Genomic DNA, 26,290 nt, shown 5'->3' on the forward strand with positions numbered 1-26,290 from the left:
TTTAATTTTTCTATTATGATGGTTTGAAAAGGCAACTTTATATTCGTTATTTCAGTAGATTCCTGGCTATTCTGCCTGACTTCAGGGGTGGGGCTTGAGTTTTAGATGTGAAAATCACCGGTATAAAAGGGCAAAACCTGCATATACCCAGACCTGGGGAGCCACAGAATTTGGGGGTAGTTTTAGAGGCTGGCCTAGGACAGGACACTGATACCCATGCAAGGCTACAAGAAAAAAAACAATTTGTTTTAACGTTTATTTATTTATTTGGCTGTGCCAGGTCTCGTTGCCGCATCTGGGATCTAGATCTAGTTCCCGACCAGCGACAGAACCTAGGGCCCCTGCGTGGGGTGCAGAGTCTTAGCTACTGGACTACCAGGGAAGTCCCAGGGCTAAGATTTGAAGTGTGGAACTTTAAAGTCAGTGGTAGGTATTTGCTGGTGGTGTTCATATCAGCAGTGCTTTAGGCTTTGCGTTTGGTTCGTTTATGATTTCGATCTTTTCCCGTGCTTCTCCTGATCACGAGAGGGACCTGGAAAGGTGTCCATCTCCCCCCTTCAGCTCTCCTGCACTGAGGACTCTCTTTACCGCCTTTCCTGGAACAAATTAGGGAGTCCAGGCTCAGTCAATCACCAGGCTGTTTCCTAACCAGTTAACATTGGGCCTTGAGGCTCAAACAGGTGGTTCTCCGGATGCCAGACGGGTGGTGAGTATGTGTAAGAAAGAGAGGAGAGGTGTTTTGACAGCAGAGGCTCCCTGTGGAAACGTCTGCCTTAGAGCAATGGTTCTTTTCTTTCTTCTTCTTCTTCTTTTTTTTTTTTTTTAATATTTATTCATTTATTTGACTGTGCTGGGTCTTAGTTGCATCATGTGGGATCTAGTTCCCTGACCAGGGATCGAACCTGGGCATTAGGAACACGGAGTCTTAGCCTCGGGACCACCAGGGAAGTCCATAGAGTAGTGGTTCTTAACATCTTGTGGGTCACAGCCCCAAAATCCTGGTGGTAAGAATCTAATAAGAACTGTTTTAAAAAAAAAAAAAAATCTGTTGCACATCTATATGACATTTTACTTTTATTTTCTGAAGACTGAGCTTATAGAGTCTTTAGAAACCCATTGTTATTTGTCAGGTTAAGAATCCCTGATATAGAGCATTGGAAAGAAATTTTTTTTCTTTGTAAGAAATAAAAAAATTTTTTTAATCAGTTGAGAATTTCTATCTAGTCAGTACCCTGAAGCCTCTGGTGTTCACAGTGGGAATTACTTCTTGCCCTTGGGAGTGGAGGAGGCTGGTGGCCAGCCTGAGAGAATGTTTTCTTCTAGCACACACTGCCTCTATTTTCTCTGCCTCCTCTTCCTGACCCTGCTCCCCCTGGTTAGTTTCCCTGAGGTCTTAAAGTCTTTGGCAGTAATAAATGTAAATGTAGATTCTTCTCTTAATTCTGAAGAAAATATCTCAAATTTGGAGTCTTTGAATCAGGTTTTAGAGTTAAGACAGTTGCTTGGATAGGTTTGTTTTGCTCTGTTTTTTTTTTTACATTTTTCTTCTTCCCTCTGAATTCCCCAAGTGTTTTGTTGTTGTTTATGCAGTTCTCTGATCTGGATGCTCTAGAAGTTTTGTTTTTTTGTTTGATTGATTTTTCTAATGCATTTTATTGTTATAAATCTGTGACTTGCTCCCGATCTTCATGTGGATATACATGTTAGCTTTTTTCAGCCACTCCTTAGTCTTCTAAGGAATTAATTCTTGAAGGAATTCATTTCCTTTGAGATATTCTCAGTAAATATCTGCAGGCTGCTGCTTCTCCTTCTGTGCCTGGCCTTATGGAGATCTTACAATCAGTCAGGTTCAGTCCTTGGGAATTTTCTGGAAGTGTCTGACTTTCCCTGATACAGAACACGGGGGATTAAAACCACTTGCTTACCTGGTGCCCAGGGTAGAGCTGAAGGTCAACACAAAGACCTTTTCCTGCATCCACAGAACCCAGCCTTCAGTATAGCCAGTTGAAGCTGCCTTTGCTCCTCTGATCAGCTGGCCCCATGAAACATCTGGGCTTCAGTTCTCCTTTCTCTTCTGTCATATCAGAGCCTACTACGTGAGAGCCAGGCCTGGGCCGAATATTGACCCTTCAAGAGGGGGCAGTCTAAAAAAATCACTTCTTGTCTTCAGGCCTCAGTTCCTCTATGAAGACCAGATGACTGAGTCTCTAGTAACACATCTCTCTGCAGCGGTCCCTCAGATATGTCCACGAAGGGCCCACTCCTCCTGGGAAAGGACACAGCCATGTCTCCAAAATATTATTTAAGAAAGATGTCTGGGACAAACGACCGCATACTGCTCCCCACCTTAGCTGCCAAGGCCACAGGAAGCTTTCTCCTCTCCATGGACATAGCCCCAAGTTGTCCCAAAGCCTCAGCCTCCTCGGGTCAGTCCTGAGAAGACAAAGCTCTGTCCTCACTGGTGAAGCAGTGCCAGCCAATGAGAGTTAAACCTAATATATTTAAGGGCAGTAGCAGTGAGGAAGCTGAGCTACAAAGAGTTCATGATTGACTTGAAGGATTGGACTCGGGAAACAGATCCCATGAAGCAAGGAGGGAGAGACTGGACCACTTAATGGGCTCCTGTCTTCTTCTTTCTACACATGCTGTTTGGTTTCTAACCTGGCAGAGCATTTCCTTCTCTGAGTTAATGTGCACTGCTTACATGCCTTCATGTCTTTGTTCACGCCTTCCTTCCCGCATCTAGTCTGTGGTGTTTCTTAACCTCCTGCTTTGGACAGTGGGCTGTGCTCGACTGTAAGGGAAATGTAAATGGGGAGGTGCTAGGTTTACACCGGTTACCGTAGAGGAAGAACATGGGTGCCCAAAGGACTTTCTCCAGGGTACAGGTGATGGATCCTGTCAGGTTAGAAATCCAGTAAAGGGCTGTGGGGATTCAGAAGTGGGGCACATCCCTTCCCACTGGGGATCAAGGAGACCCCTGAGTGGGCTCTAATTGGCATCAGAAGGCTGGATGTGATGTGTGGGACTATCAATAACCCCAGATACACAGATACCACCACCCTTAGGGCAGAAAGTGAAGAACTAAAGAGCATCTTGATGAAAGTGAAAGAGGAGAGTGAAAACGTTGGCTTAAAGCTCAACATTCAGAAAACTAAGATCATGGCATCCAGTGCCATCACTTCATGGCAGATAGATGGGGAAACAGTGGAAAGTGGCAGACTTTATTTTTCTGGGCTCCAAAATCACTGCAGATGGTGACTGCGGCCATAAAATTAAAAGACACTTACTCCTTGGAAGGAAAGTTATGACCAACCTAGACAGCATATTAAAAAGCAGAGACGTTACTTCGCTAACAACAGTCCGTCTAGTCAAGGCTATGGTTTTTCCAGTAGTCATGTATGGATGTGAGAGTGGGACTATAAAGAAAGCTGAGCACTGAAGAATTCATGCTTTTGAACTGTGGTATTGGAGAAGACTCTTGACGAGTCCCTTGGACTGCAAGGAGATCCAACCAGTCCATCCTAAAGGAGATCAGTCCTGGGTGTTCATTGGAAGGACAGATGCTGAAGCTGAAGCTCCAGTACTTTGGCCACGTGATGGAAGAGCAGACTCATTTGAAAAAACCCTGATGCTGGGAAAGATTGAAGGCGGGAGGAGAAGGGGACAACAGAGGATGAGATGGTTGGATGGCATCACTGACTCAATGGACATGGGTTTGAGCAGACTGACTCCAGGAGTTGGTGATGGACAGGGAGGCCTGGTGTGCTGTGGTCCATGGGGTCGCAAAGAGTCGGACACGACTGAGCTACTGAACTGAACTGAGGAATCCACAAGAAATGTCTGGGTTACAGGGCTAAATCTGTGAACATCCAGTGTGACTCAATCATGAAGTATTTTATCACATCCAGATTGGTGCTAGTCATGTTGTAGCACTGCCTTTGTTTTTTATTATGGGCATTTAATTTTTAAAGGAATGTGGTGGTAATAGCTGAGGTTCCGAGATGATGGTGTTTTCAAGGCCAGAATTGCTCCTGAGTCATTGTTTAGATTAGTTGTCTTTAACTAACCTTTTGGAGATCATGGCCCCAAATGACAACCTGATTAAATCTGTGGGAGAATGTATATAGGGAGACAGAATTGTATGTACCATTTTAGGAGGTTCTGAGGGCCTCTGAATCCCCTATCAGCCCTGTGAATTATTAGTGGCTTGTTATGATAAGGTCCTTATAAAATTGTCCTTTTAAGCTAAATGTGTGTGTGTGTGAGTATGAGTGTGTTAGACGCTCAGTCATGTCCAGCTCTTTGTGACCCCATGAACTGTAGCCCGCCAGGCTCCGCTGTCCGTGGAATTCTCCAGGCAAGAATACTGATTTGATTTGTTTTAGTTGCTCAGTCGTGTCTGACCCTTTTGCGACCCCACGTACTGTAGTCCCCCAGGCTACCCCATCCATGGGATTCTCCAGGCAAGAATACAGGAGTAGGTTGCTATTCCCTTCTCCAGGGATCTTCTTGACCTCAGGGTCAAACTGGGGTCTCCTGCATTGCAGGAAGATTCGTTACCACCTGAGCCACCTGAAAAGCCCTTCTCATCCATAAGTTAAATATATTACCGAACAAAGTTTGGTACCTTTGATCACCATTCCAGTTTCCTTCTGCTTGACATATGCACACAGTGAGCATTCCCAGGCTCCTCACACATCAGTCACTGTAAACCTCTGTGCTTTACTTCCCCTTCCCTCCTTTTCTGGAAACAGTGAACGTACGTGTGTTTGTTGAGAAGGCAAATACGCAGGTCAGTTCTGCCTGAGCAGAAGAAAAGCTCTTACACGCATTGCTGTGTATCTGTGCAAACAGCAGTTAGAAGCTGCTCAACATAATTGTCACAACCGTACATCTCCTGTGTCCATGTTTTTAAAAAATGCTTTTCACATTATTAAGCAGCTTACCTAACCACAATCATGTTATTTTAAAAAATTAATGAATCCCATATGTCCATGCAGATACAAGATGCTGAAGGATGATACATCAAAAGGCACCTGGACTCAGAGATAGCAATGCAGGTTCTTGGCTGCACTGCTGTTTGAAATTTTACTGAGAAATTTGGATAGGAAAGAGGAGGGATAATGTTTATTGACGAGCTCTCTATCATCTCGCCCTTTGGACCTTCTATTTTTCCCCTTTCTATTCCTCTTATTAAATACGTTAAAATTTTTATTTTTATGCAGTTTTAAAAAATATTTATTTGGCTGTACCGGGTCTTAGTTGCGGAACGTGGAATCTTCAATCTTCAGTGAAACATAAAGGATCTTTAGTTGCAGCATGTGGGATCTAGTTCCCTGACCAGTGATCAAACCTGGGCCCCCTGCATTGGGAACACGGAGTCTTAGCCACTGGACCACCAGGGAAGTCCCTATTTTTATACAATTTAAAAAGATTACTATTTACAGTTATTATAAAATATTGGCTATATTCCTCATGTTGTACAATACATCCTTGCATGGGCCTTCATATTTGTTTCCAGTTTTAATCCTGATTTATTTGGAAGAGCTACTTTGTATTTTTTTTAAATGCTCTGAAAGCAGTTAAAATGAAATTCAAAAATAGAACATACCTAATGATTGCATAACATTGTGCTATAGGATTCCATAGGCTACAGGAAGATCATGTAACTTAGCGCATGAGACTCTTGAGAAATCCCTGAAGGGAGACAGATCATTTTTTTTTTCATTTATTTTTATTAGTTGGAGGCTAATTACTTTACAGTATTGTAGTGGGTTTTGTCCTACATTGACATGAATCAGCCATTGATTTACATGTATTCCCAGCCAAGCCTCTGGGCTAGGTTTCTTATAAAATGATCCGTCTCAGTTCTAATGAAACGGATCATTTTATAAGAAACCTAGCCCAGAGGCTTGGCTGAGGTCCCATACTGGTAGTTGAATTGAAGAGTGGCTTTACATTTCTGGTTCCTGATCCACTGTCTGTCCTCTCTCCTCTGCCACTGACTCTTGAGGAAAAGCACCCCAGCTTTTTGAGTCTCGACCTCTGTATTTCCACAACATTCCCAGTTTCCTGTACGTGGCAGAGCTGTTTTGAGAACCAGACTGTACAGTGCAGGGGATCTCACGGCATGATCTCCAGACCACCATCCACATCCCCACCAGGAGCATCTCCTGGGAGCTCATTAAAATTACATCTTCTCAGGCCCCACCTCAGGCCTGAATCAGAAACCCTCGGGTTGGGGGGCAGCACTCCACCTCCAGGTGATCCTGGTACAGGCTCAGATTTGAGGACCACCTCAAATTTGTGATGATACGTGTAACATGGCTTTACAAAAAGAGCTTCTTTTCTTTTTTTTTTCCTTCATATTTTTGGGGGTTATCCTTTTTTTTGTCCTTTACCCTTTATCCTTATCCTTTTTTTATCCTTTACCTTTTTTTTTTTTTTTTTAAACTTTTTCCTTTATAATGGAGCTCCAGGCGGCACAGTGGTAAAAAGTCCACCTGCCAGTGCAGGAGACAGACGTGTGTTTGATCCCTGGGTCAGGAAGATCCCCTGGAGGAGGAAGTGGCAACCCACTCCAATATTCTTGCCTGGAAAATTCCGTGGACAGCAGAGCCTTGTGGGCTACAGTGCCTGGGGTCGCAAAGAGACTGACACAGCTGAGCATACACACTAAGCGTGCACACAGCTAGTTAATAATGTGGTGGCTTCAGGTGGACACCAAAGGGACTCGGTCATCTGTACACATGAATCCATCCTGCCCTAGTCTTCTGTGAGTTTTCATTGCCCCGTAAAGTCCCCTCCCACTGGTACCCATCTCCCTTGGGCAGACACTCTTCAATGATAGGCATGTTGTAAAAGGAAGGGAGATGACCTGTTGACAAGTTGGACCTGGAAAGACCATTGATTGTGTTCTCTTTTTCCTTTACTTCTGATACCTAACCTTTTCTTGTTTAATTACTAAGCCTAGTTCTCTGTGGTTTTTCAGCCCATGGACCAAGCATCTCTCAAAAACAGTGATGTCCTCATCCTGACGGGCCTTACCCAGATTCCCACTGCAAACCCTGATGGCATGGTGGGTGAGTTCTGCAGCAACCTAGGTATGTGTCCAGGGAAAGTCTTACATGGGAGGAAATGGTTTACGTTTATTTTTTGATCACCCTGCTTGTATGGTACTTTTTTGTCCCTTTGCTTCATATTCACGCCCTCTGATGCCCCCTATTACGACCTTTTCCCTCATTTATTTCCACGCTTTCTGCTTATCCTTCAAAACCTACTGTTGTCAACAAAGGCAGTTCTTAAGCAACTTAAATCTGAAGGCACAATAAGAATGGTGGTTATAACAGTAAATTTGAATTTTTAGCAATTATACAACGGATGCTCAACATTCTCCCACTTACATAGAAACTCTTACTTTTTTTGCTTTTTGGTGGGTTTTGCAGGTGGGTCAGGGGTGCTTATAGGATAAGCAGAGTTAAAGAAGGGAATAATCCTGTCTTTGCTTTTCAAATAATAGCACAGAAAAGATTGTTATTATTTTGAATTCACAACAGGGATACATTGAACAGGTGTATTTTTTCCCCAAAAATATTTGCTTGGTATTATTTTTTCTTCTTTGGGTGGGGGGAACTAAAATTGAGAGACTTGTTGAGTATTTGTTCCTGGAATAAATGTATGCTTCTTTGCAATAATTGTCAATAAAGTCTAGAAATGCTGTATTTCTTCTAGAAATGTGTAGGTTGCTTCCTGTCTTAGCTCAGGCTACTGTAACAAATACCAAAGGTTGGTGGCTTTAAATAACACTTATTTCTCACAGTTCTGGAGGCTAGGATGTCAGGGATGCGGTGGCCAGCACGTCTGGGTTCTGGTCAAGGACCCTGTCTCTGGCTTACAGACAGCAGCCTTCTGGCTGTGTCCCCAGATGGCAGAGAAAGGCTGCCCTGGGTCCTCCTCCTCTTTTTATAAGGGCACTAATCCCATCATGGGGGCGCCACCCTCATGACCTCATATAGACATGGTCACCTACCAAAGGATCCCCTTGCTAACACTGTCTCATTGAGGGTTAGGGCTTCAATATATGAACTTCAGGGGACACATTCATTCCATAACTGTTTGTTACCAAAGAGGAGTTCATGAGCTCAGGCCCCTCAACCCTGTTACCTCAGCTCTGGGGGAGGGAAGTGGTTGTCTTCTAATATTTATATGGAAGGCACTAGCCTGTGAAATTTCACTTTCCCTTGCCAATAGTTGTAGCCTTTTTTATTCCACCAGTAATTTACTCCTGGGCTTCCTAGGTGACTCAGTGGTAAAGAATCCATCTGCCAGTGCAGGAGATGCAGGTTTGATCCCTGGGTTGGGAAGGTCCCCTGTTGCAGGAAATAGCGACCCACTCCAGTATTCTTTGCTGGGAAACCCCACAGACAGAGGAGGCTGGCAGGCCACAGTCCATGGGGTCGCAAAGAGTCAGACGTGACTGAACAACTAAACAACACTTAACTCTTGCCTTGGAAAAATAATTGGACTGGTCTCAAACTTTCTGTGTTTGTTTATAACTCTAGAATCATGGAATCCAAGAGCTTCAGATCTTAAAAGAATCTTCCATGTAATCCACTGTGTCTCAGAGGGGTCCACTAACCATCTGCCTCCAATTTTGAGGTTGTGCCACAGTCAGGCTATCTGAGGAAAGAAGAGACCTAGTAGAGAAGTTGTATTTTTAACATGTTCTGGCAATTTTCCTACAAAAGAAAGCTTGAAAACCTCTCGTAAGCAATGAGGAAGCTAAGGCCCAGTAGGTTGCAGTGGCTTTCCTAAGGTCCCACAGCTTGAGATGGGGTGGGACTAGAGCCCTGCATCTCATCTTTTCCCTGGTTTCTCCTCCAGTAATAGCAGGTCAGCCAGGCCTCCATGCACAGCAGCTTGGAGAACATGGATGTGAGAGTTGGGAACATACAGGGGGATAGAAGGCATCAGAGAGTCCAGGTTCTGTGCCCTAACTTTGCTTCTTTTCATCTATATTGGAAACTAGACAAGAAAAGAAATTGAGAGCTTTGACTTGTTGCAGCCAGTTACAGTTTCTAATCTGATTTTGGTTATAAGTTGCAATTCCTCATTTGATAACTGATTTTAAGCGTTTAAAGTTTAGAATATTTTCTTACAGACAAAACACTCATGGAAGAAAATGCTACTAGAATGAGTCAAGTGGAAAAACTTGGCCTATTGCCTTATGGTCACTCAGCAATGATCAAAGACCAAACAGAGACAAATGAAACAAAGTTCTGAGCAGGAGCTGAAAAGAAAAGGCGCTGAGATGGTCTGTCCCGAAGCTCATCTGCCATTGGGAACTTGAAAACCCAAACCCATCCCTGCACACCCTGGTCCCAGGGCCTGAGATGTTGATTAATCCCTCAGGTGATCATCAGTAAGCCTCTGGACCCTCCCACGCTGGTGCTAGTCTTCAAAAGAAGTCAGTTGTTGGGGCTTCCCTGGTGTCTAGTTGGTTAAGAATCCTCCTGCCATTGCAGGAGACATGGGTTCTATCCCTGGTTCAGGAAGCTCCTGCATTCCTCGGGGCAACCAAGCCTGTGCTCCACAACTGCTGAGCCTGTGCTCTAAGAGCCCAGGAGTCTCAGCTACTGAAGCCCAAGACCCTAGAGCCCGTGCTCCGCAAGAAGAGCTACAGCAGTGAGAAGCCCGCGCATCGCAACTGGAGAGTAGCCCCGGCTCACCACGACTAGAGAAAAGCCCTCCCAGCAATGAAGACCCAGCAGGGCCAAAAATAAATAATTCATTTTTTTTAAGTTAATTGTTTGTTGAATGGGCCAGTGACTGAGAATCCTTACTAAAATTGTTCCTTTAAAAAAATAATTCAGGCTCCTCCCCACCTGCACACTATAATACTGCTGAGTTTATTGGTATTTGAACTACAAAGCAAGCAACTGAAAATAAGAACTCAAATCTTTTTTTGTTCTTTATATTTTGATTAAAATGTGATGTTTTGTTTTGATGACTTTTGCTTAAGAAAATAGTGTATTTGTTCATTTAAAGTGGAGACAAGATTAAATGATTTTTTTTTTCATGTATGGGTATGAAAATCTTTTTTGCACTAAATATCTCAGTTGATAGAATATTAATTTTTTTGTACATTTTCCCCAAAAAAAAACAAAGTTGATTGTTACCGAAATGAAGTGAATCCTAGGAACAGAAGTGGAAAAATGAAAGAAATGCAAACAGAATTTGTAAAGTTCTGTCCTCCGTGTATAAAACTGTTCTTTTGATGCTACTTTCCCCACTCTGGCCTCAACTTTTCTTTTTTCTTTTTTGTTTTTAAAGTCTGTCTGATTTACAGTGTCATGTGGCTTCCACCCCTCTAGCACTGACAGTACGGAACGGAGGAAACGTGTTGGTCCCCTGCTACCCTTCTGGAGTGATCTATGACCTCCTGGAGTGCTTGTATCAGTACATTGATTCGGCCGGCCTCTCCAGCATCCCTTTCTACTTCATCTCCCCAGTGGCTAACAGTTCACTGGAGTTTTCACAGATTTTTGCCGAGTGGTAGGTCTCTGTTTATCCTATGATCCCTACACTCAAGCTGTAAGAAAAGAAAAAGCTTTTTAGTTTTAATTTAAAAAGAAATAGAAATAATCCTATTTTTTCTCACCTTACTGTGAAACCTTCATTTTTCCCCCCCCTCTGTGATATGAAGATTGTATTAATAAAACCTAGAGCAGTTACTTTGCTAGGATTTAGGAGAATTGTTATCAAGAAGGGAAGGAGGAAAGGCAAAGACATAACTTAGCCAGCAGTTTCAAAATGAACAACAAAACTATTATACACTTACCTTCTCACATGCTTCCCTCTGTCTGTTACAAAGTGCAGTTACATTCTAAAAGCTAAAAAAAAGTTTCAGACCCAAGCTCATGTTCCCTGAAATTTTTAATACCACATCTGATGGGGAAGACTAGCTTATTTTTCCATTTCAATAGTATATTTGGTGACAGTGTTTTATTACAACAGGAAATTATTTGATCAAATCCTAGGATGGGTAAATTATCGAACAGTATGAAGTGGGTGAACCTTTTTAGGATTGTTTAGATGGGTGTTTGATTCTAACTCACCTGGCCACAAAAAGGCAGGGGTAGGAGGAAATACTGTAAATTACACACCAGACTTAATGGTACCTGAGGATGGGGTTGTGCTTAATCCCGTCTACTGGTGTGATGAGCTGGTGGACACAGTAGTCTACAAAGCCTCTGACCTGAGAGGAATGTGCACGTTATTCCGTGCAGCGTTCACTCGCTCGGGGAGATGGTGAAGGCCAGGGAAGCCTGATGTGCTGAGAGCATCTGAACCGCAACTGTGCTGCATCCAGCATTTGTGCAGCTCATCCCGGTGCTGTGCTTGCCTGCCCCACGTTTAAGTACTGTTTTTCTCTTCCCATTTTAGTTGTACTCAAGGCCCTTTCTTTCTGCTTTTAAATTCAGACAGGCTTCTCCATCCCACATGCATATTATTCATGGTCGTTCATAGGACTTTTTGGTGTTATTTATATTATATTTGACTTAGTGACTAACAATAAAAGGTCACTTTTTTTGGTGGCTATTGAATTTCTTCTTTGATTAGAAGTCTCTTCACCCCCATTATAGGAAGGTAATCTTGAATAAGTGGCAGTCCACATAAGGATCACTGAACGTTTATCAGCATGTTCTGAACGTCTTCATCCAGACCCTCAGCTGAAAATCCTGAACAAGGCAAGCTCCAGGGCCAGCCCTGTGGGCCCCTGTGGATGGTGTCCTAACTGGGTGTCTGCCCTTCCAATCCACTCTTGTCAGAATGTCTGATGGGGTAGGACTCGGGACTAGTAAGAGTAGGTTGTTTTTGAGTTCCTTTTTGTTGTTTTTAATGTGAGTGTAATATATGTTTACTAGAGAAAAAGAAAGTTACAGAGAACAGTAAAAATAATCTGAACCCATGATCCCACTACCAGAAATAATGCACTATTAGATTCTGATGTATTTCATCTTTCTATATGGGGATCATGCTGAACATTTAATTGTGAATCCTGCTTTTAAATTTTTTAGTCCACATTGCAGGTGGATTCTTTGCCAGCTGAGCTACCAGGGAAGCCCAATACTAGGTTAGAGCATTAGAAATCTTTGATACCATCATTTTTCCTTGACTGCATTATGACATCATCACTCATCATTTATACATAGTATAATTTACGTAACTATTGTCTTATGGAGTGGACAGGCTTTTCCCAGTTTTTTTCCTTTTAGTGATAAATTTTCAATTAATATAATTCTGTATATTTATGACTAATCTGCTTTGGGTAAGTTACTAAAAATGCTATTACTGGAACAAAAGGTATACATATTTTTTAATGTTCATTATACAAGTGTAAATTGCTTTCCAGAAAAATTTTTATGTCTTCTATAAATTATTCCTTATTTGCCTATTAACGTATCAGAGGTGTTGTACCTTTATCTATTTACTTGAACCCTGTATATGTATTAAAGATCCTAATGCTTTGTTATATCTACAGATATTGTTTCCCATTTTGGTACTTTTTTTCAATTTTGTCTTTTGATTTTGTTTTTTCAATAATAACTTGTTCCTTATAGTAAATAAGTATAGAAAGGTTGCAGATATAGTACAGAAATACCCATATACCTTCTTCTCAGATTCCCCCCAGTGTTCATATCTTACATGGTCATGCATTCTGTATCAAAGCTAAGAAATTAACATAAGCACAGTATTATTAACTGAACTCCAGTCTTTATTCATATTACACCAGCTATTCCACTAATGCTTGTTTCCTCTTCCAGGATCCAGTCCAGGGTACCACATGGATTCATTGGTTCATTCATCTTTAATATTTATGTGTTTGGCTGCACCAGGTCTTTGTTACAGCATATGAACACGTAATTAAAGCATGTGGGATCTGGTTCCCTGACCAGGGATTGAACCCGGGCCTCCTGCATTGAGAGCACTGAGTCTTAGGCACTGCGTCACTGAACCAGAGGAGTCCTCCACGTTGTATTTCAGTTGAGTTGCTCAGTCGTGTCCAACTCTTTCTGACCCCATAGACTGCAACACGCCAGGCCTCCCTGTCCATCACCAACTCCTAGAGCTTGCTTAAACTCATGTCCATCGAGTCAGTCATGCCATCCAACCATCTTATCTTCCATTGTCCCCTTCTCCTCCTGCCTTCAATCTTTCCCAGCATCAGGGTCTTTTCAAATGAGTCAGCTCTTTGCATCAGGTGGCCAGAGTATTGGAGTTTCAGCTTCAGCATCAGTCCTTCCAATGAATATTCAGGACTAATTTCCTTTAGGGTTGACTGGTTTGATCTCCTTGCATCCAAGGGACTCTTAAGAGTCTTCTCCCACACCACAGTTCAAAAGAATCAGTTCTTTGGCACTCAGCTTTCTTTATGACCCAACTCTCACATCCATACATGACTACTGGAAAAACCATAGCTGTAACTAGACGGACCTTTGTCAGCCAAGTAATGTCTCTTCTTTTTAATGTGCTGTCTAGGTTGGTCATAGCTTTTCTTCCAAGGAGCAAGTATCTTTTAATTTCCTGAGTGCAGTCACTATTTGCAGTGATTTTGGAGCCCAAGAAGATCAAGTCTGTCACTGTTTCCATTGTTTCCCATTTATTTGCCATGAAGTGATGGGACCAGATGGCATGATCTTAATTTTTTGAATGTTGAGTTTTAAGTCAGCTTTTTTACTCTCCTCTTTCACTTCCATCAAGAGGCTCTTTAGTTCTTCTTCACTTTCTGCCATAAGGGTGGTATCATCTGCATATCTGAGGTTAGTGATATTTCTCCCGGCAATCTTGATTCCAGCTTGTGCTTCATCCAGCCTAGCATTTCTTATGATGTACTCTGCATATAAGTTAAATAAGCAGGGTGACAATAAACATCCTCAATGTACTCCTTCCCCAGCTTGGACGCAGTCTGTTGTTCCATGTCTGGTTCTATATATTGCATCCTGACCTGCATACAGATTTCTCAGGAGGCAAGTAAGGTGGTCTAGTATTCCCTTCTCTTTAAGAATTTTCCACAGTTTGTTGTGATCCACATGGTTAAAGGCTCTAGCCTAGTCAGTGAAGCAGATGTAGATGTTTTTCTGGAATTCTCTTTCTTTTTCGATGATCCAACAGATGTTGGCAATTTGATCTCTGGTTCCTCTGCCTTTTCTAAATCCAGCTTGAACATCTGGAAGTTCTCAGTTCATGTCCTGTTAAAATCTGACTTGGAGAAATTTGAGCATTACTTTGCTGGCATGTAAGATGAGTGCAATTATGCTGTAGTTTGAACATTGTTTGGCATTGCCTTTCTTTGGAATTGGAATGAAAACTGACCTTTTCCAGTCCTGTGGCCACTGCTAAGTTTTCCAAATTTGCTGGCATATTGAGTGCAGCACTTCAAAGCATCATCTTTTAGGACTTCAAATAGCTCAGTTGGAATTCCAGCTTTGTTAGTAGTGGTGCTTTCTAAGGCCCACTTGACTTCGCATTCCAGGATATCTAGCTCTAGGTGAGTGATCACACCATCATGGTTGTCTGGGTCATGAAGATCATTTTTGTATAGTTCTTCTGTGTATTCTTGCCGCCTCTGCTTTATATCTTCTGCTTCTGTTAGGTCCATACCATTTCTGTCCTTTATTTTGCCCATCTTTGCATGAAATGCATTTATCTCTTTAATTTTTTTGACAGAAGTATTTTATACTGTTATGTATTGATGCTAATTGATATATTATCCTCTGCAGCACTCTACATTAAAGTTTTAAACCAAACTCTTTTATTTATCCCTCTTACTGAGTTTGAAATAAAGACACTACTATTGTCTGTTTAGACAATATTAATAAGTAACCCTTCAAAAAGTATCTTGTTTTTGTATTTTACATCTTCTTCCACAAAGGATATAAAGTGATGTTTTTAAAGTAGAGTTCAACCAAAGGTAGGAAAAATTAGATAATAGATTTTATAATGAAGTTCAGATGAAACCTAGACCCCCAGAGTCCTGAATTATTCCATCAAAAGTAATATCTGTGAGAATTGTTGAAATGCTTTAATTCTGCTTTAGTAGGATTCTTAGAAGCAGGTTCTAACAAACAATCACTGCATGTATTTTTTTCCCCAACTTTTGAAAATGTCAGACCTACAGAACACCACATACCTTGATTAACTTTTTATCACATTTGCTTTTCCAGAAATCTCCATGTCTTAAATGTCATATCTGACTAGGGAAAAACAGACTACCTAAAACAGTCAGTGTCTCTGGATTAAGACAGTTCCTAGAGAGATTTATCACTCTCCAGTTTGACTTACCAAATTCTGCTGTTTATGAAATGGTACATGTACAAAATAGAAATCTGTCTCAACAAAAAATTACTTTCTACTCAAAATTGATCACTTTGGAATTCCCTGGTGGTCCATTGGTTAGGAGTTGGTGCGTCCACTGCAGGAGGCCTGGGTTCAGGCCCTGGTCTGGGAATTAAGATCCTATAAGCCTTGCCACTCCAGTTCTCTTGCCTGGAAAATCCCATGGACGGAGGAGCCTGGTAGGTTGCGGTCCATGGGGTTGCGAAGAGTCGGACACGACTGAGCGACTTCACTTTCACTTTTCACTTTCATGCATTGGAGAAGGAAATGGCAACCCACTCCAGTGTTCTTGCCTGGAGAATCCCAGGGACGGGGGAGCCTGGTGGGCTGCCGTCTATGGGGTCGCACAGAGTCAGACACGACTGAAGTGACTTAGCAGCAAGCCTTGTGGTACAGCCAAAAAACTGATCACAGCTAAACAAAATACAGTATCTTGAATTGGATCCTGGAACAGAAAAAAAAAAAATCAGTGGAAAAACTGGTGACAGCTGAGTAAAGTCTAGAGCTTAGCTAACTGTAATGTACTGATGTCAGTGTCTTAGTTTAACAAAACATAGTGAGACAGTGAAAGGTATATGGGAACTCTGTACTATCTGCAAGTTTTCTGTAAATCTAAAATTACTCCAAAATAAGAAGCTTCTGTTTTAATGGAAAAAATGTATTGAGGAATTCCAAAGGTTAAAAATATACTCACAAGAGACTCACGTCCTGATTACTTTATAAATGCCAGGTTTTTATTTACAGTGAGAGTCACTGGCAGGAAAATTTTAAACTTCAGCATGTATTTGCACTGTTTAACCACGATGTGGCAGCAAATGCCTCTATGCACCCTGCCTAATGTGCTGATCTGTTTTCTTTTTTAAAAGGCTTTGTCACAACAAACAGACTAAGGTGTATCTCCCAGAACCGCCTTTTCCTCATGCTGAGGTAAGAAAATGGAATCACTGGGTCAGAGTGAGTAAGAAATGTAGGTAAAGGTATGTGGGTGGAAATAGCAGGTCGTTAGAATTAAGAAATGTGGAGATAAGCTGATACAGCCTTCTATTTGCCTTGTAAGGTGGCTGTGAATATGCTAACTCAAGATGTGTTACTTTCTCTTCTTATTAACACCTTGCATTTCCAGTACGTTGCTCAGTTCATAGTCTAGTTCTGTTTCATTGACTGGGTGAGGAATTTTCTTCTAGTATTTACTACTGCCTTTTTTGCATAATAGATATACTTATTGTCAAAGTCTTCCTACTAGTTGGTTATGTCTATCTTTAGTATAAGGGCTTCCCAGGTGGCACTAGTGGTAAAGAACCCACCTGTCAATGCAGGAGACACAAGAGACATGGGTTCAATTCCTGAGTCAGGAAGATCCCCTGGAGAAGGAAATGGCAGCCCACTCTAGTATTCTTGCCTAGAGAATCCCATGGACAGAGGGGCCTGGTGGGCAACAGTCCTTGGAGTTGCAAAGAGACAGATAGGACTGAGCAATGAAGTTACATTTTTTAGTATAAGATACTAAACATAGCTTATGTCCTTGGTATAAATTTTTTTTTTAATTTTTAATAATGAAAATGACAACATTTCAGTTTACAAAACAGAAAAGTTCCCCCTCCTTCACAGAACCAGTAGTGTTTTTATATGGCTGTGTGTGCCCAGTTTTGTGCCAGTTTTGTTTTTCACCAAACAGTAAATGATGAACTTTTCTCTGTGTCCCTCACTGTTAATATTGCTGCCTAATATTTCATAGCATCCCATACACACATCCTGTAGTGTTCTTGGCTTCCCTGGTGGCTCAGGTGGTAAAGAGTCCGCCTGCAGTGCAGGAGACCCGACTACAGTCCCTGGGTCGGGAAGATCCCCGGGAGAAGGGAATGCAACCCTCTCCAGTATTCTTGCCTGGAGAATCCCATGGACAGGGGAGCCTGTCAGGCTACAGTCTGTGGGGTCACAAAAGGGTCAGACACGACTGAGCAGCTAACACTTTCGCACATACAGAAAGCTCACCTTTGATATTAGAAGTCAGGAGAGTGGTCATCACAGAGACAGCAGTGGGGGCAGGCAGGACCTGGAAGCAGACAAGGGGCATTTCTGAGGGGCTGGTGATGTTGTTTCTTGGTGTACGAACGGGAACACAGATGTTTTCAGTTTGGAAAAATGCCATCCAGTTAGGTACGTATGTATAGGGATTTCTCTGTGCAAGTCGTATGTATAGGGATTTCGCTGACTGACTTATTATGCTGTTAACTGTTTGACTCAAGAGTAAATTGCAACAAATGTCCTGCTAATTATTTTAAATCTTACTACTGTTTTCCTACTCCCAAGGATGGGTCTTTCATTAACTAGGACGTCAAGTGGAAGGTTTTGAGCAAGTTATTTGCAGTCCTCTTACTGTCTTGTTTTTTTTTTTAATTTTCTTGGCTGCACCACGGGGCATGTGGGATCTTGGTTCCCCAACCAGGGATTGAACCTGCAGCCCCTCCTTGGAAGGCAGAGTCTTAACTGGGCCTCCAGGGAAGTCCCATGCAGCCCTCATACTGTCTTTTTTTGGAGGGTGGGGGTGGGAGGGGGGCAGTGCTAGGTCTTTGCTGCTGCATGAGTTTGCTCTAGTTGCGGAGAGCAGGAGCTACTCTCTCGTTGCAGTGCTCCGGCTTCTCCTTGTGGTGGCCTCTCTTATTCCAGGGTCCAGGGTCCAGGAGCTTCAGCAGTTGTGGCTCCCACACTCTCGAGTACAGGCTCAGCAGTTGTGGCGCACAGGCTGTTGCTGCATGGCATGTGGGATCTTCCCGGATCAGGGATAGAACCCGTGTCTCCTGCGTGACAGGCGGATTCTTTACCACTGAGCCACCAGGAAGGCCCCCCTCATACTGTCTTAACAGCAGCCAAGGCTTTTGCAAACTCTGTCATTATTCAGTGAAATTCAGAGTAGAAATCTAATCATGTCAGAAAATTAAGTGTAGCAAAACATGCTCGGTAGTGGACTTTACCACGGAAAGTGTAATTGCCTCTCCCCTAGTAACAGTTAGCCTTTCCTTAGAACTTGATCTCTAAGGGTATTACCATGTTCTTTCCCACAAGTTTGTCACAAATGACCTTTGTCCCACTCACAGTTAGGGATGGGAAAAGACCAGAGTTGCACAATCAGGGTTCCTAATACGTGCTTATTGATGTTAAGGTGTGATGGAATTGATGGTATCATGTGACTAGTGCTCATGAGAAAATACACTTCTGCCTTTAGTACTGATAAAAAACTGCTTTACAGAATTCCTACCTACAGCTTCACTGCCTGTGTAGTTTAGACTTTAAATCAGCACAAAGGTAATTCTGGATGGTCAAAAAGGTAGTAAGTCAGCTGGAAAAGTAGATATAATGGGGGAAAAAAATTAGGGTGCCTAAAAAGTGACTTATGTGCAAAGACCTATGTTCTTCTTAGAGTCCCAATCATCTCCTTGACACGTGTGGGTACAAGAGAACTGGTCCTTTAGTCAGCCATTTATCTATTTAACTGGGGCGAGTAATGATTTCGGCCACATAGGTTATAAAAAATGTCAGTTTTATTTGTATGTAACTAGGAAGGGAAGTAAGAATGCAATGAGTGTTCCATCTTTACTATTCATATCCCAGCCAAGCATGTGACCCCCTGATTAAGACCTCCAGGGTGGTCCTGCTAACGAAAGCAGTCTCTCAGAATTAAAGGTTAAATCTTCATAGTGAAGAAAGTTGTGTTTCCACTTGGGAATGGCCCCATTCTCACCTCATCCTCACCATTGGGGTGGCGACAGGTGGGCTTGGAGTTGTTGCCTGGGCTCCCCTCCTATGCTTTAGGAGTAACTACAGGATCGAGCAATGCCTCACACCAATTCTTCATCCATCAGACAGCATCTCAGGGCAATGTTGTTGTCATTTGGTCACTAAGTCGTGTCTGAATCTTTGCGACTTCATGGACTGTAGCCCGCCAGGTTCCTCTGTCCCTGAGATTTTTCAGGCAAGAATACTGGAGTGGGTTGCCATTCCCTTCTCCAGGGGATCTTCCTGACCAGGGATCAAACCCAGGTCTCCTGCATTGCAGGCGGAATCTTTACCACTAAGCCTCTCAAGACAATACTAGTTGATATTGAGGGTCTCTGAAGTATGGGTGTTTATCATCTGACTTGTTGGTGCCAGCATGAAGCAGTGGGGCTGGGGCAGCATGAAGAACTTCTGAGCAGTGTCACAAGAGGCCATCTGTGGTGGTCACTGTATACGGTGTTGTCTTGGGTCAGGCCTGATTGGCAGGAGAGTATTTCCAGGTGCTGTACTGAAAAGAGGACCTTTAAGGTTCAGAACATTCACTTTTGGAGACAGGTGTGAAGCCATGCATGGCCTGCTCCTCACCACAGCTCTCTGTCAGGAGGACATCACTCCTCCCACGCACGTTTCTGCAAGCCTTGGTTCTTGCGTTTCTGTCCCCACAGTGACGTAACACAGCTCCGCCTTCTCAGGTGGTGGTCCTGTGCTGGTAAACATGGTTTCTTGTGTGAGGTGTTAAATGTTGACAGAACTCAGTGATGCACAGAGTTTGGGAAAGTTACTTGTACTTCAGAGACTTCTGGGGGACTTCTGGGCCTGGGGCTCAGAGTGTCAAGAAGCTATAAACGAAGGGTTAGACAGAATCCAGCCAGAACAGCCTGAATGAAAGTTTCCAATAAGTATGACAGTTGTAGAGCTTCCCCGGTGGCTCAGATGGTAGAGAATCTGCCTGCAATGCAGGAGACCCAGGTTCGATCCCTGGGTCAGGAAGATCCCTTGGAGAAGGGAATGGCTACGCACTCCAACATTCTCGCCTGGAGAATTCATGGACAGAGGAACCTTGCGGACCACAGTCCACGAGGACGCAGAGTCAGACATGACTAAATGACTAACACACACACATAGACCAATGCTACCCAAAAGACCCATTGTTGGAGAAAGTCACATTATAGGTTAAAAACCTGTATCCTTATCCTGTATTTTTAATGTACTCCACTCACTCTCCCATGCTGCAGTGCTTCCTTCATGGGCAGGCTAACATCTCTTCCTGTTACACGTGCTTTTGACATGTATTCTAGCTCATTCAGACCAACAAGCTGAAGCACTACCCCAGCATCCACGGAGACTTCAGCAACGACTTCAGGCAGCCGTGCGTGGTCTTCACTGGACACCCTTCCCTCCGTTTCGGGGACGTGGTCCATTTCATGGAGCTCTGGGGAAAGTCGAGTCTCAACACGGTCATCTTCACAGGTAAATAAACCAGCAAACAAAACCCTGTGCTTCCCACTGGGACCATTCCTAAATACCTGTAGAATGTTACCAACCACGTAGAGACTCCGGGAAGAATTTGACAGTAAGGCGTAAATATGATACTATTGTTGTTATTGTGTCCAAGTCTCTATGACCTTGTGGACTACAGCATACCAGGCTTCCCTGTCCTTCACCATCTCCCAGAGCTTGCTCAAAAACTCATGTCTGTTGAGACAGTGATGCCATCCAACCATCTCATCCTTTGTCACCCACTTCTCCTCCTGCCTTCAATCTTTCCCAGCATCAGGGTCTTTTCCAGTGAGTCAGCCCTTGGCATCAGGAGACCAAGTATTGGAGCTTCAGCTTCAGCATCAGTCCTTCCAATGAATATTCAGGGTTGATTTCCTTTAGAATCAACTGGTTTGATCTTGCTGTCCAAGAGACTCTCAAAGAGTTTTCTCCAACACCACAGTTCAAAAGCAACAATCCTTTAGATCATTATTCCGTTGTAAATACCAAAGGATACATCACCCAGCAGGGGGAGGAGGAGAACAAAACAAAATGTCCCCTTAGATGATGTGCACTGGACAGGGCTTTCATAGCAGTTTTTGTAGATTTTGTCCCCGAGACAGATTTCTGGTCTAGAACTACTGTTGACAGAATTTTGTAAGCTATTCAAAAACTGCAGGAATTCCAGTGATCAGTCTTGCTTCACCCTTTAGTCAGGAATTACTGACTGAGATGGATCTTTCTCCTTAGGTTATAGTTTGCTTTGGTCTGGAGAAGGAAATGGCAACCCTCTCCAGTACTCTTGCCTAGAGAATCCCGTGGACAGAGGAGCCCGGTGGGCTGCTGTCCATAGGGGCGCCCAGAGTCGGACAGGACTGAAGTGACTTAGCAGCAACAGCAGCAGCTGGCTTGCAGTTTTTCTTATGGAGATGAACCCCTCAGAATAAAGCTAATCTTTAATGAGGGCACCTTAGGGGTTTTACTTAATCATTATCTTATCAATCAGGGTCTTCAGATAGTCTTGGGATTTGAAACTTGGGTATTGAAGTAAAAAGCCTTGATATGAAATCTCGGCGGAGTTACTGTAACCTCAGCCAGCTTACTTACCTCTCTGTAAAATGGGACTATGGGTGGCGGCTCCTCGGGCAGCTCTGTGCTTCTAGTGAAATGTTAAAGGAAGGGGCTCTTACCAGGCCTGGCCCAAAAGCCTGTGGGGAAAGGACCAGTTGCAACAAACTTGGGTGCCGACTCATTGCAGTGAGTCAGGGAGACTGCCAGGGGGAGGCGGGAGGTATCACAGGACATGGTCAAAAGAACTTACCAGTTGGGCCTTGGGTTGGGTGATCTTGGAGGTGGACGCGTTGCTCTGGCTTGGGTGTCATCAGGACCGGAAGTAGTTCTCTAGTTGGACATCTTGATTCTTGTCTAGAGGGTTAGAAGAACAGAGCCAGGACAGGGTGGCATTTGCTTGTTTGAGGTTTGGACAGAGTTGCAGTCTTGTGTTCAGGCATGATTACAGAGGGCCTTGTTTCAGTCTTGATCCATGGTGGTCACCGAGCAGCCTTTTGTGACATCGGCATCGTGTGGGATAGTTTATGTGCAGTGGGAGGACGCGGCCTGGCCTTGAATGATGGAAGCGCTCAGAGGAGCAGCTGGTGGAGGCAGCTGTTCTCCCTCCAGGCCCCCATTTAGCCACAGGCAGAGGAAGTCAAGCTGTAAGATTCACACCGCCCAGAGCCTCACCATTGATTGCCAGGTTCGGCTAAACAGGAAGTCATCTGGAGAACGCTTTCTGCAGTAGGACTAAGGGGGCGCTCCTGTTCTTTCTGAGGGATGTTGGCTCTGATGTGACAGTGGGCACGGTAGGACAAGGCGCAGAAGAAGTGTTGCAAGACCAGAAACTTCCATTCAGCCAGCTGAAAAGAAAGCAAGGGCTACATGACTGTCCATGACGTGTGTCATCCAACATTTGTCTGGATCAGGAATTTATATTTAAACTGGTGTGCTGCACTTCCAGAGCACAAGCTGTGTCATTTACCGTGTCCGCTAGGTTCTGGGCCACTTTTTCTGGTTTGTGGCCGCTGGGAACTGTACCCATACAGAGTCACACCGTATCCATCAGAGAGAGGCAGTCCACCCCCAGGCAGGCCAGGCTCCTTTGGGGGTTTCTGGGTTCTTCCTGAGTAGACAGGATCCACTGGAGGAGTGAGCATTTAAAACCCTGGAAGCTCTGCATTCTCCAGAGTTCCCCAGGTAAGAAGCGGTGCATGGAAGCTGGGGCCACATACAGGAAGTGGTGTGCTCACGGGGCACAGGCTGTGTCAGGACCTACAGGTCATTTTTCATGCCAGGACTAAGCCAGTGCTTTTGGCCCGAGGTGGGCAGCTTTCTTGATTAGAGTAAGCAGTCCTTGGCAGGCCGGCTCCAGTGGGGGCTCCACAGAGAACAGACCGGCCAGTGAGGCAAGGACAGTTCCTGGGCGCTGGACTGGTGCTACGGATGGGCCCCGCAGCCTCAGCACAGGTGTTTTGTTGACACGGGGTCACGATCCTTCTTTTTCTTCTTCTTTGCATCCTGTCAAGTAGGAGGCATGGGATTTGTCTCTTGCCTGGGGCTGATCTTTGAGCTCTTGATTTGAGTGACCTGGGCTGGACATCTCCACTGTGAAGTTACCACTTTTGTATTAATCTGTATCTCTTGGGAGACACTTTGAGGCTGTCTATTCATCTGGTCTTCCCCAGAGGTTTATCTAATTTTTCTAGCATCTATTGATGATTCTGGTCTGAATAAATTATTCCTGCGATGGCTGCCAACGCATAACTTTCTTTTTCTTTTTTTGCAAAGAAGAGCTTTCCTCTCTCCCTCATTTATTTATGTATCCCTTCACTGTCTCATCTCTCTCCGTCAGTGTTGAAAACCTTGAGCTCACACTCCTGTCTGCAGCGCTCAGTCCAGCGTCTCCCTCTCTCTACCCAGAAATCACTACTCTCTCCCACCGTGAGGCCTCTGCCTCCTGTGACCTGCAGTGCCTTTCCTGTCTTGCTGTCCGTCTGCTGGGCCTTGACCATGCCAGCCTCTTCGTCACGTGGCCACCCCTCTGTTCCTTTCATTTTTAATATTTATTTTCTTGGCTGCACCAGGTCTTAGTTGCAACCTGTGGGATTTAGTTCCCTGACCAGGGATCAAACCCAGACACTCTGCATTGGGAGCGCGGAGTTTTAACCACTGAACCGCCAAGGAAGTCCCCGGCGCCTTCATTTTGAATTTCCTTTCTTGTGTTCCCCTTAGAACCCGACTTCTCATACCTGGAAGCACTGGCTCCCTACCAGCCCTTGGCCATGAAGTGCATCTACTGCCCCATTGACACGCGACTGAATTTCATCCAGGTGTCAAAGCTGCTGAAAGAAGTGCAGGTACGGGGGGCGGGGGCCGCCGGGGGACCCGCTGTGCCGCTTGCTTCCACATCCTGGTGCCTCTGTGCCCTCTGTTCTGCGGTACGAGGGCTAGGCGTCCTCACCCCCGCCCCCAGGGCCTCCTGAGTGCTCGGCCGGTACCCTCCAGATTCCAAACTAGTGGGCTTTGCACCCTGAAAGAGGTTTCTGCTCTAAAAAAAAAAAAAATCAAAAGTGGAAGGAAAAGCAAGCATACGCAGTGTATTATTTTTGATGAGGACCACTTGGGTCCAGTTGGCAGTTGGGTGGTATTTGGACGAAGTAAACGCTGGCTTCCTAATTATTTTTCTCCCAAGATAATAAAAAAAGACATTTATAAAAACAAAAACCAAAAAATTCTGACGTGGTGTGTCCTACACAACTGAGGACATGGCCTGACCATCGCCCACTGCCTAGGACCTGTGGACCTCAGGTCCAGACCAGAAACCCAAACAAGCCCAGAAAGTCACAGTTTTCCTCACCAGCTAGTCGGAGTGCCAGTCAGAGCTGCTAAGTGACAGAAAGGCTGCCCGCAAGGGACTTGGAGGCCCTTTGAGAGCAGACCCACGGATGTCAGCTTCAAAGTGACTTAAATAGAGTGAGAAAATAAATGCGAGATGAGGAGTAAGTCCCTTGCTCATCACCATGGGTTTCCTTGAAAGTTTTGTGCTTCTCCCCACATGCTGTGGTCCCTGGTGACTTGGGTTTGAGAGGATGGGCGTTCAGAACGGCCATGAGTGAGCCTGGGCGGCATGTGGGGAGGGTGAGGTCAGGACTGGGCCTGCTGTCGCCTCACGGCCTCCGCCCTCTCGGCCCTCAGCCCCTCCACGTGGTCTGTCCCGAGCAGTACACCCAGCCGCCCCCGGCACAGTCCCACCGCATGGACCTCATGGTGGACTGCCAGCCTCCCGCCATGTCCTATCGGCGCGCCGAGGTCCTCGCCCTGCCCTTCAAGCGTCGGTACGAGAAGATCGAAATCATGCCAGAGGTGAGCGTTGGGCTTCCCGGGGTTTCCCCGGGTTTCCTCTTGAGTCTCTGGAACACCGTCCTGGGGTGGCTTTCCTTGGGGTTTGTGTCACACACGGATGGACCAAGGTACACGGACCCTTAGCAGGTAACCGGGAAGAGAGCTGAGCTTTTCAGAGCTGCCGCTTTGGCTGCACTAGGGCCTTAGTCGTGGCCTGTGAACTCTGAGTTGCAGCATGTGGGATCTAGTTCCCTGATCAGGGATCCAACCTGGGCTCTCTGCACTGGGAGTGCGAAATTTCAGCTGCCGGACCACCAGGGAAGTCCCCCTCCTCCTGTTTCCAGTAATGAAGTAACAGCTGTCAACACCAGGCCTGCTGGAGTGCTGCTTATGTTAAAGTTCAGCGTGTCACCCGGGGGGTCAGAGCCTGGAGAACAAACATGCAGCTCTGTTGTTAACCACCTTAGGGTTGTGGGCTTTCTCGTCCTTCCTGGACCTCATTTACCAGTGAGGGTCAGGTCTCACTGAATTCAGCAATAGATGGAGGACATGACAGTAACCAAAAAGTAAGGAAAGCTTACATCCCTTGCATGATCATCATTTGCACGCATTTTAGTAGAACTTAAAGGTTTTATTCCATTGAAGATTTTGTCCTTTAACCCCAGCGAGTGTAGAGCCCCCGACTGATCTGGGCTGTGGCGGTGCTGGGGCACATGGCCCATGCCTTCCCGTGGGGGTCGCAGCGGGGTACTTGGTGTGACTGTCACCAGCAGCGGCAGCCTTGAGAACGTGTTGAAAAAATGCAGGTTTCTCCAGCCCCACCTCAGTCCTGCTGAGTCAGAGACTCCAGGTGAGGCCCAGCATCTGGATTTCTGCCAGCCCTTCACATGGGTCTGGTGCCCGCTAATATTGGAGAACCACTGGTGTCAGAGACCATGTGTCAGTTTTCAAAGGCAAACCGAAGGCAGAATGTTGAGTCTCAGGAGCCCAGGTGGGACCCCTGCTCCTCACCTGAGAACAGTGCTCTGGACGGCCTCCTTTTGTGTTTAAGGCACCTTAGCCTTCTCGGGCTTTGATTTGTATGACTCTGTGCTTTTTCATTCTGGAAAACTTGGGAAATAAGGAGAAAAAGGATACAGACCAAAAAAAAAAAAAAAGTCAATCCTAGTTTGAATACCGAACATAATTACTATTCTAATTTTTGTGTATTTGCCTTGTCTGTTCACTGTGTTGTGGG

The 26,290-nt window shown here is 44.6% G+C and overlaps 1 protein-coding gene across 2 annotated transcripts in view; it reads left to right on the plus strand.

The window, feature by feature from the left end:
• The window catches only part of INTS9 (integrator complex subunit 9), a 125,925-nt gene that overhangs the window by 89,353 nt on the left and 10,282 nt on the right, over window positions 1-26,290 (plus strand). For both annotated transcript variants that reach the window (XM_061132684.1, XM_061132683.1), the window contains 6 exons: window positions 6,995-7,106; window positions 10,377-10,557; window positions 16,269-16,329; window positions 20,475-20,646; window positions 23,944-24,068; window positions 24,907-25,074. In XM_061132684.1, coding sequence (XP_060988667.1) covers window positions 6,995-7,106; window positions 10,377-10,557; window positions 16,269-16,329; window positions 20,475-20,646; window positions 23,944-24,068; window positions 24,907-25,074 — 819 coding nt within the window. The remainder of the gene's footprint in view (window positions 1-6,994; window positions 7,107-10,376; window positions 10,558-16,268; window positions 16,330-20,474; window positions 20,647-23,943; window positions 24,069-24,906; window positions 25,075-26,290) is intronic.

The sequence above is a fragment of the Dama dama genome, chromosome 29 (assembly GCF_033118175.1).
Source record: "Dama dama isolate Ldn47 chromosome 29, ASM3311817v1, whole genome shotgun sequence".
Classification (NCBI taxonomy): Eukaryota; Metazoa; Chordata; class Mammalia; order Artiodactyla; family Cervidae; genus Dama; species Dama dama.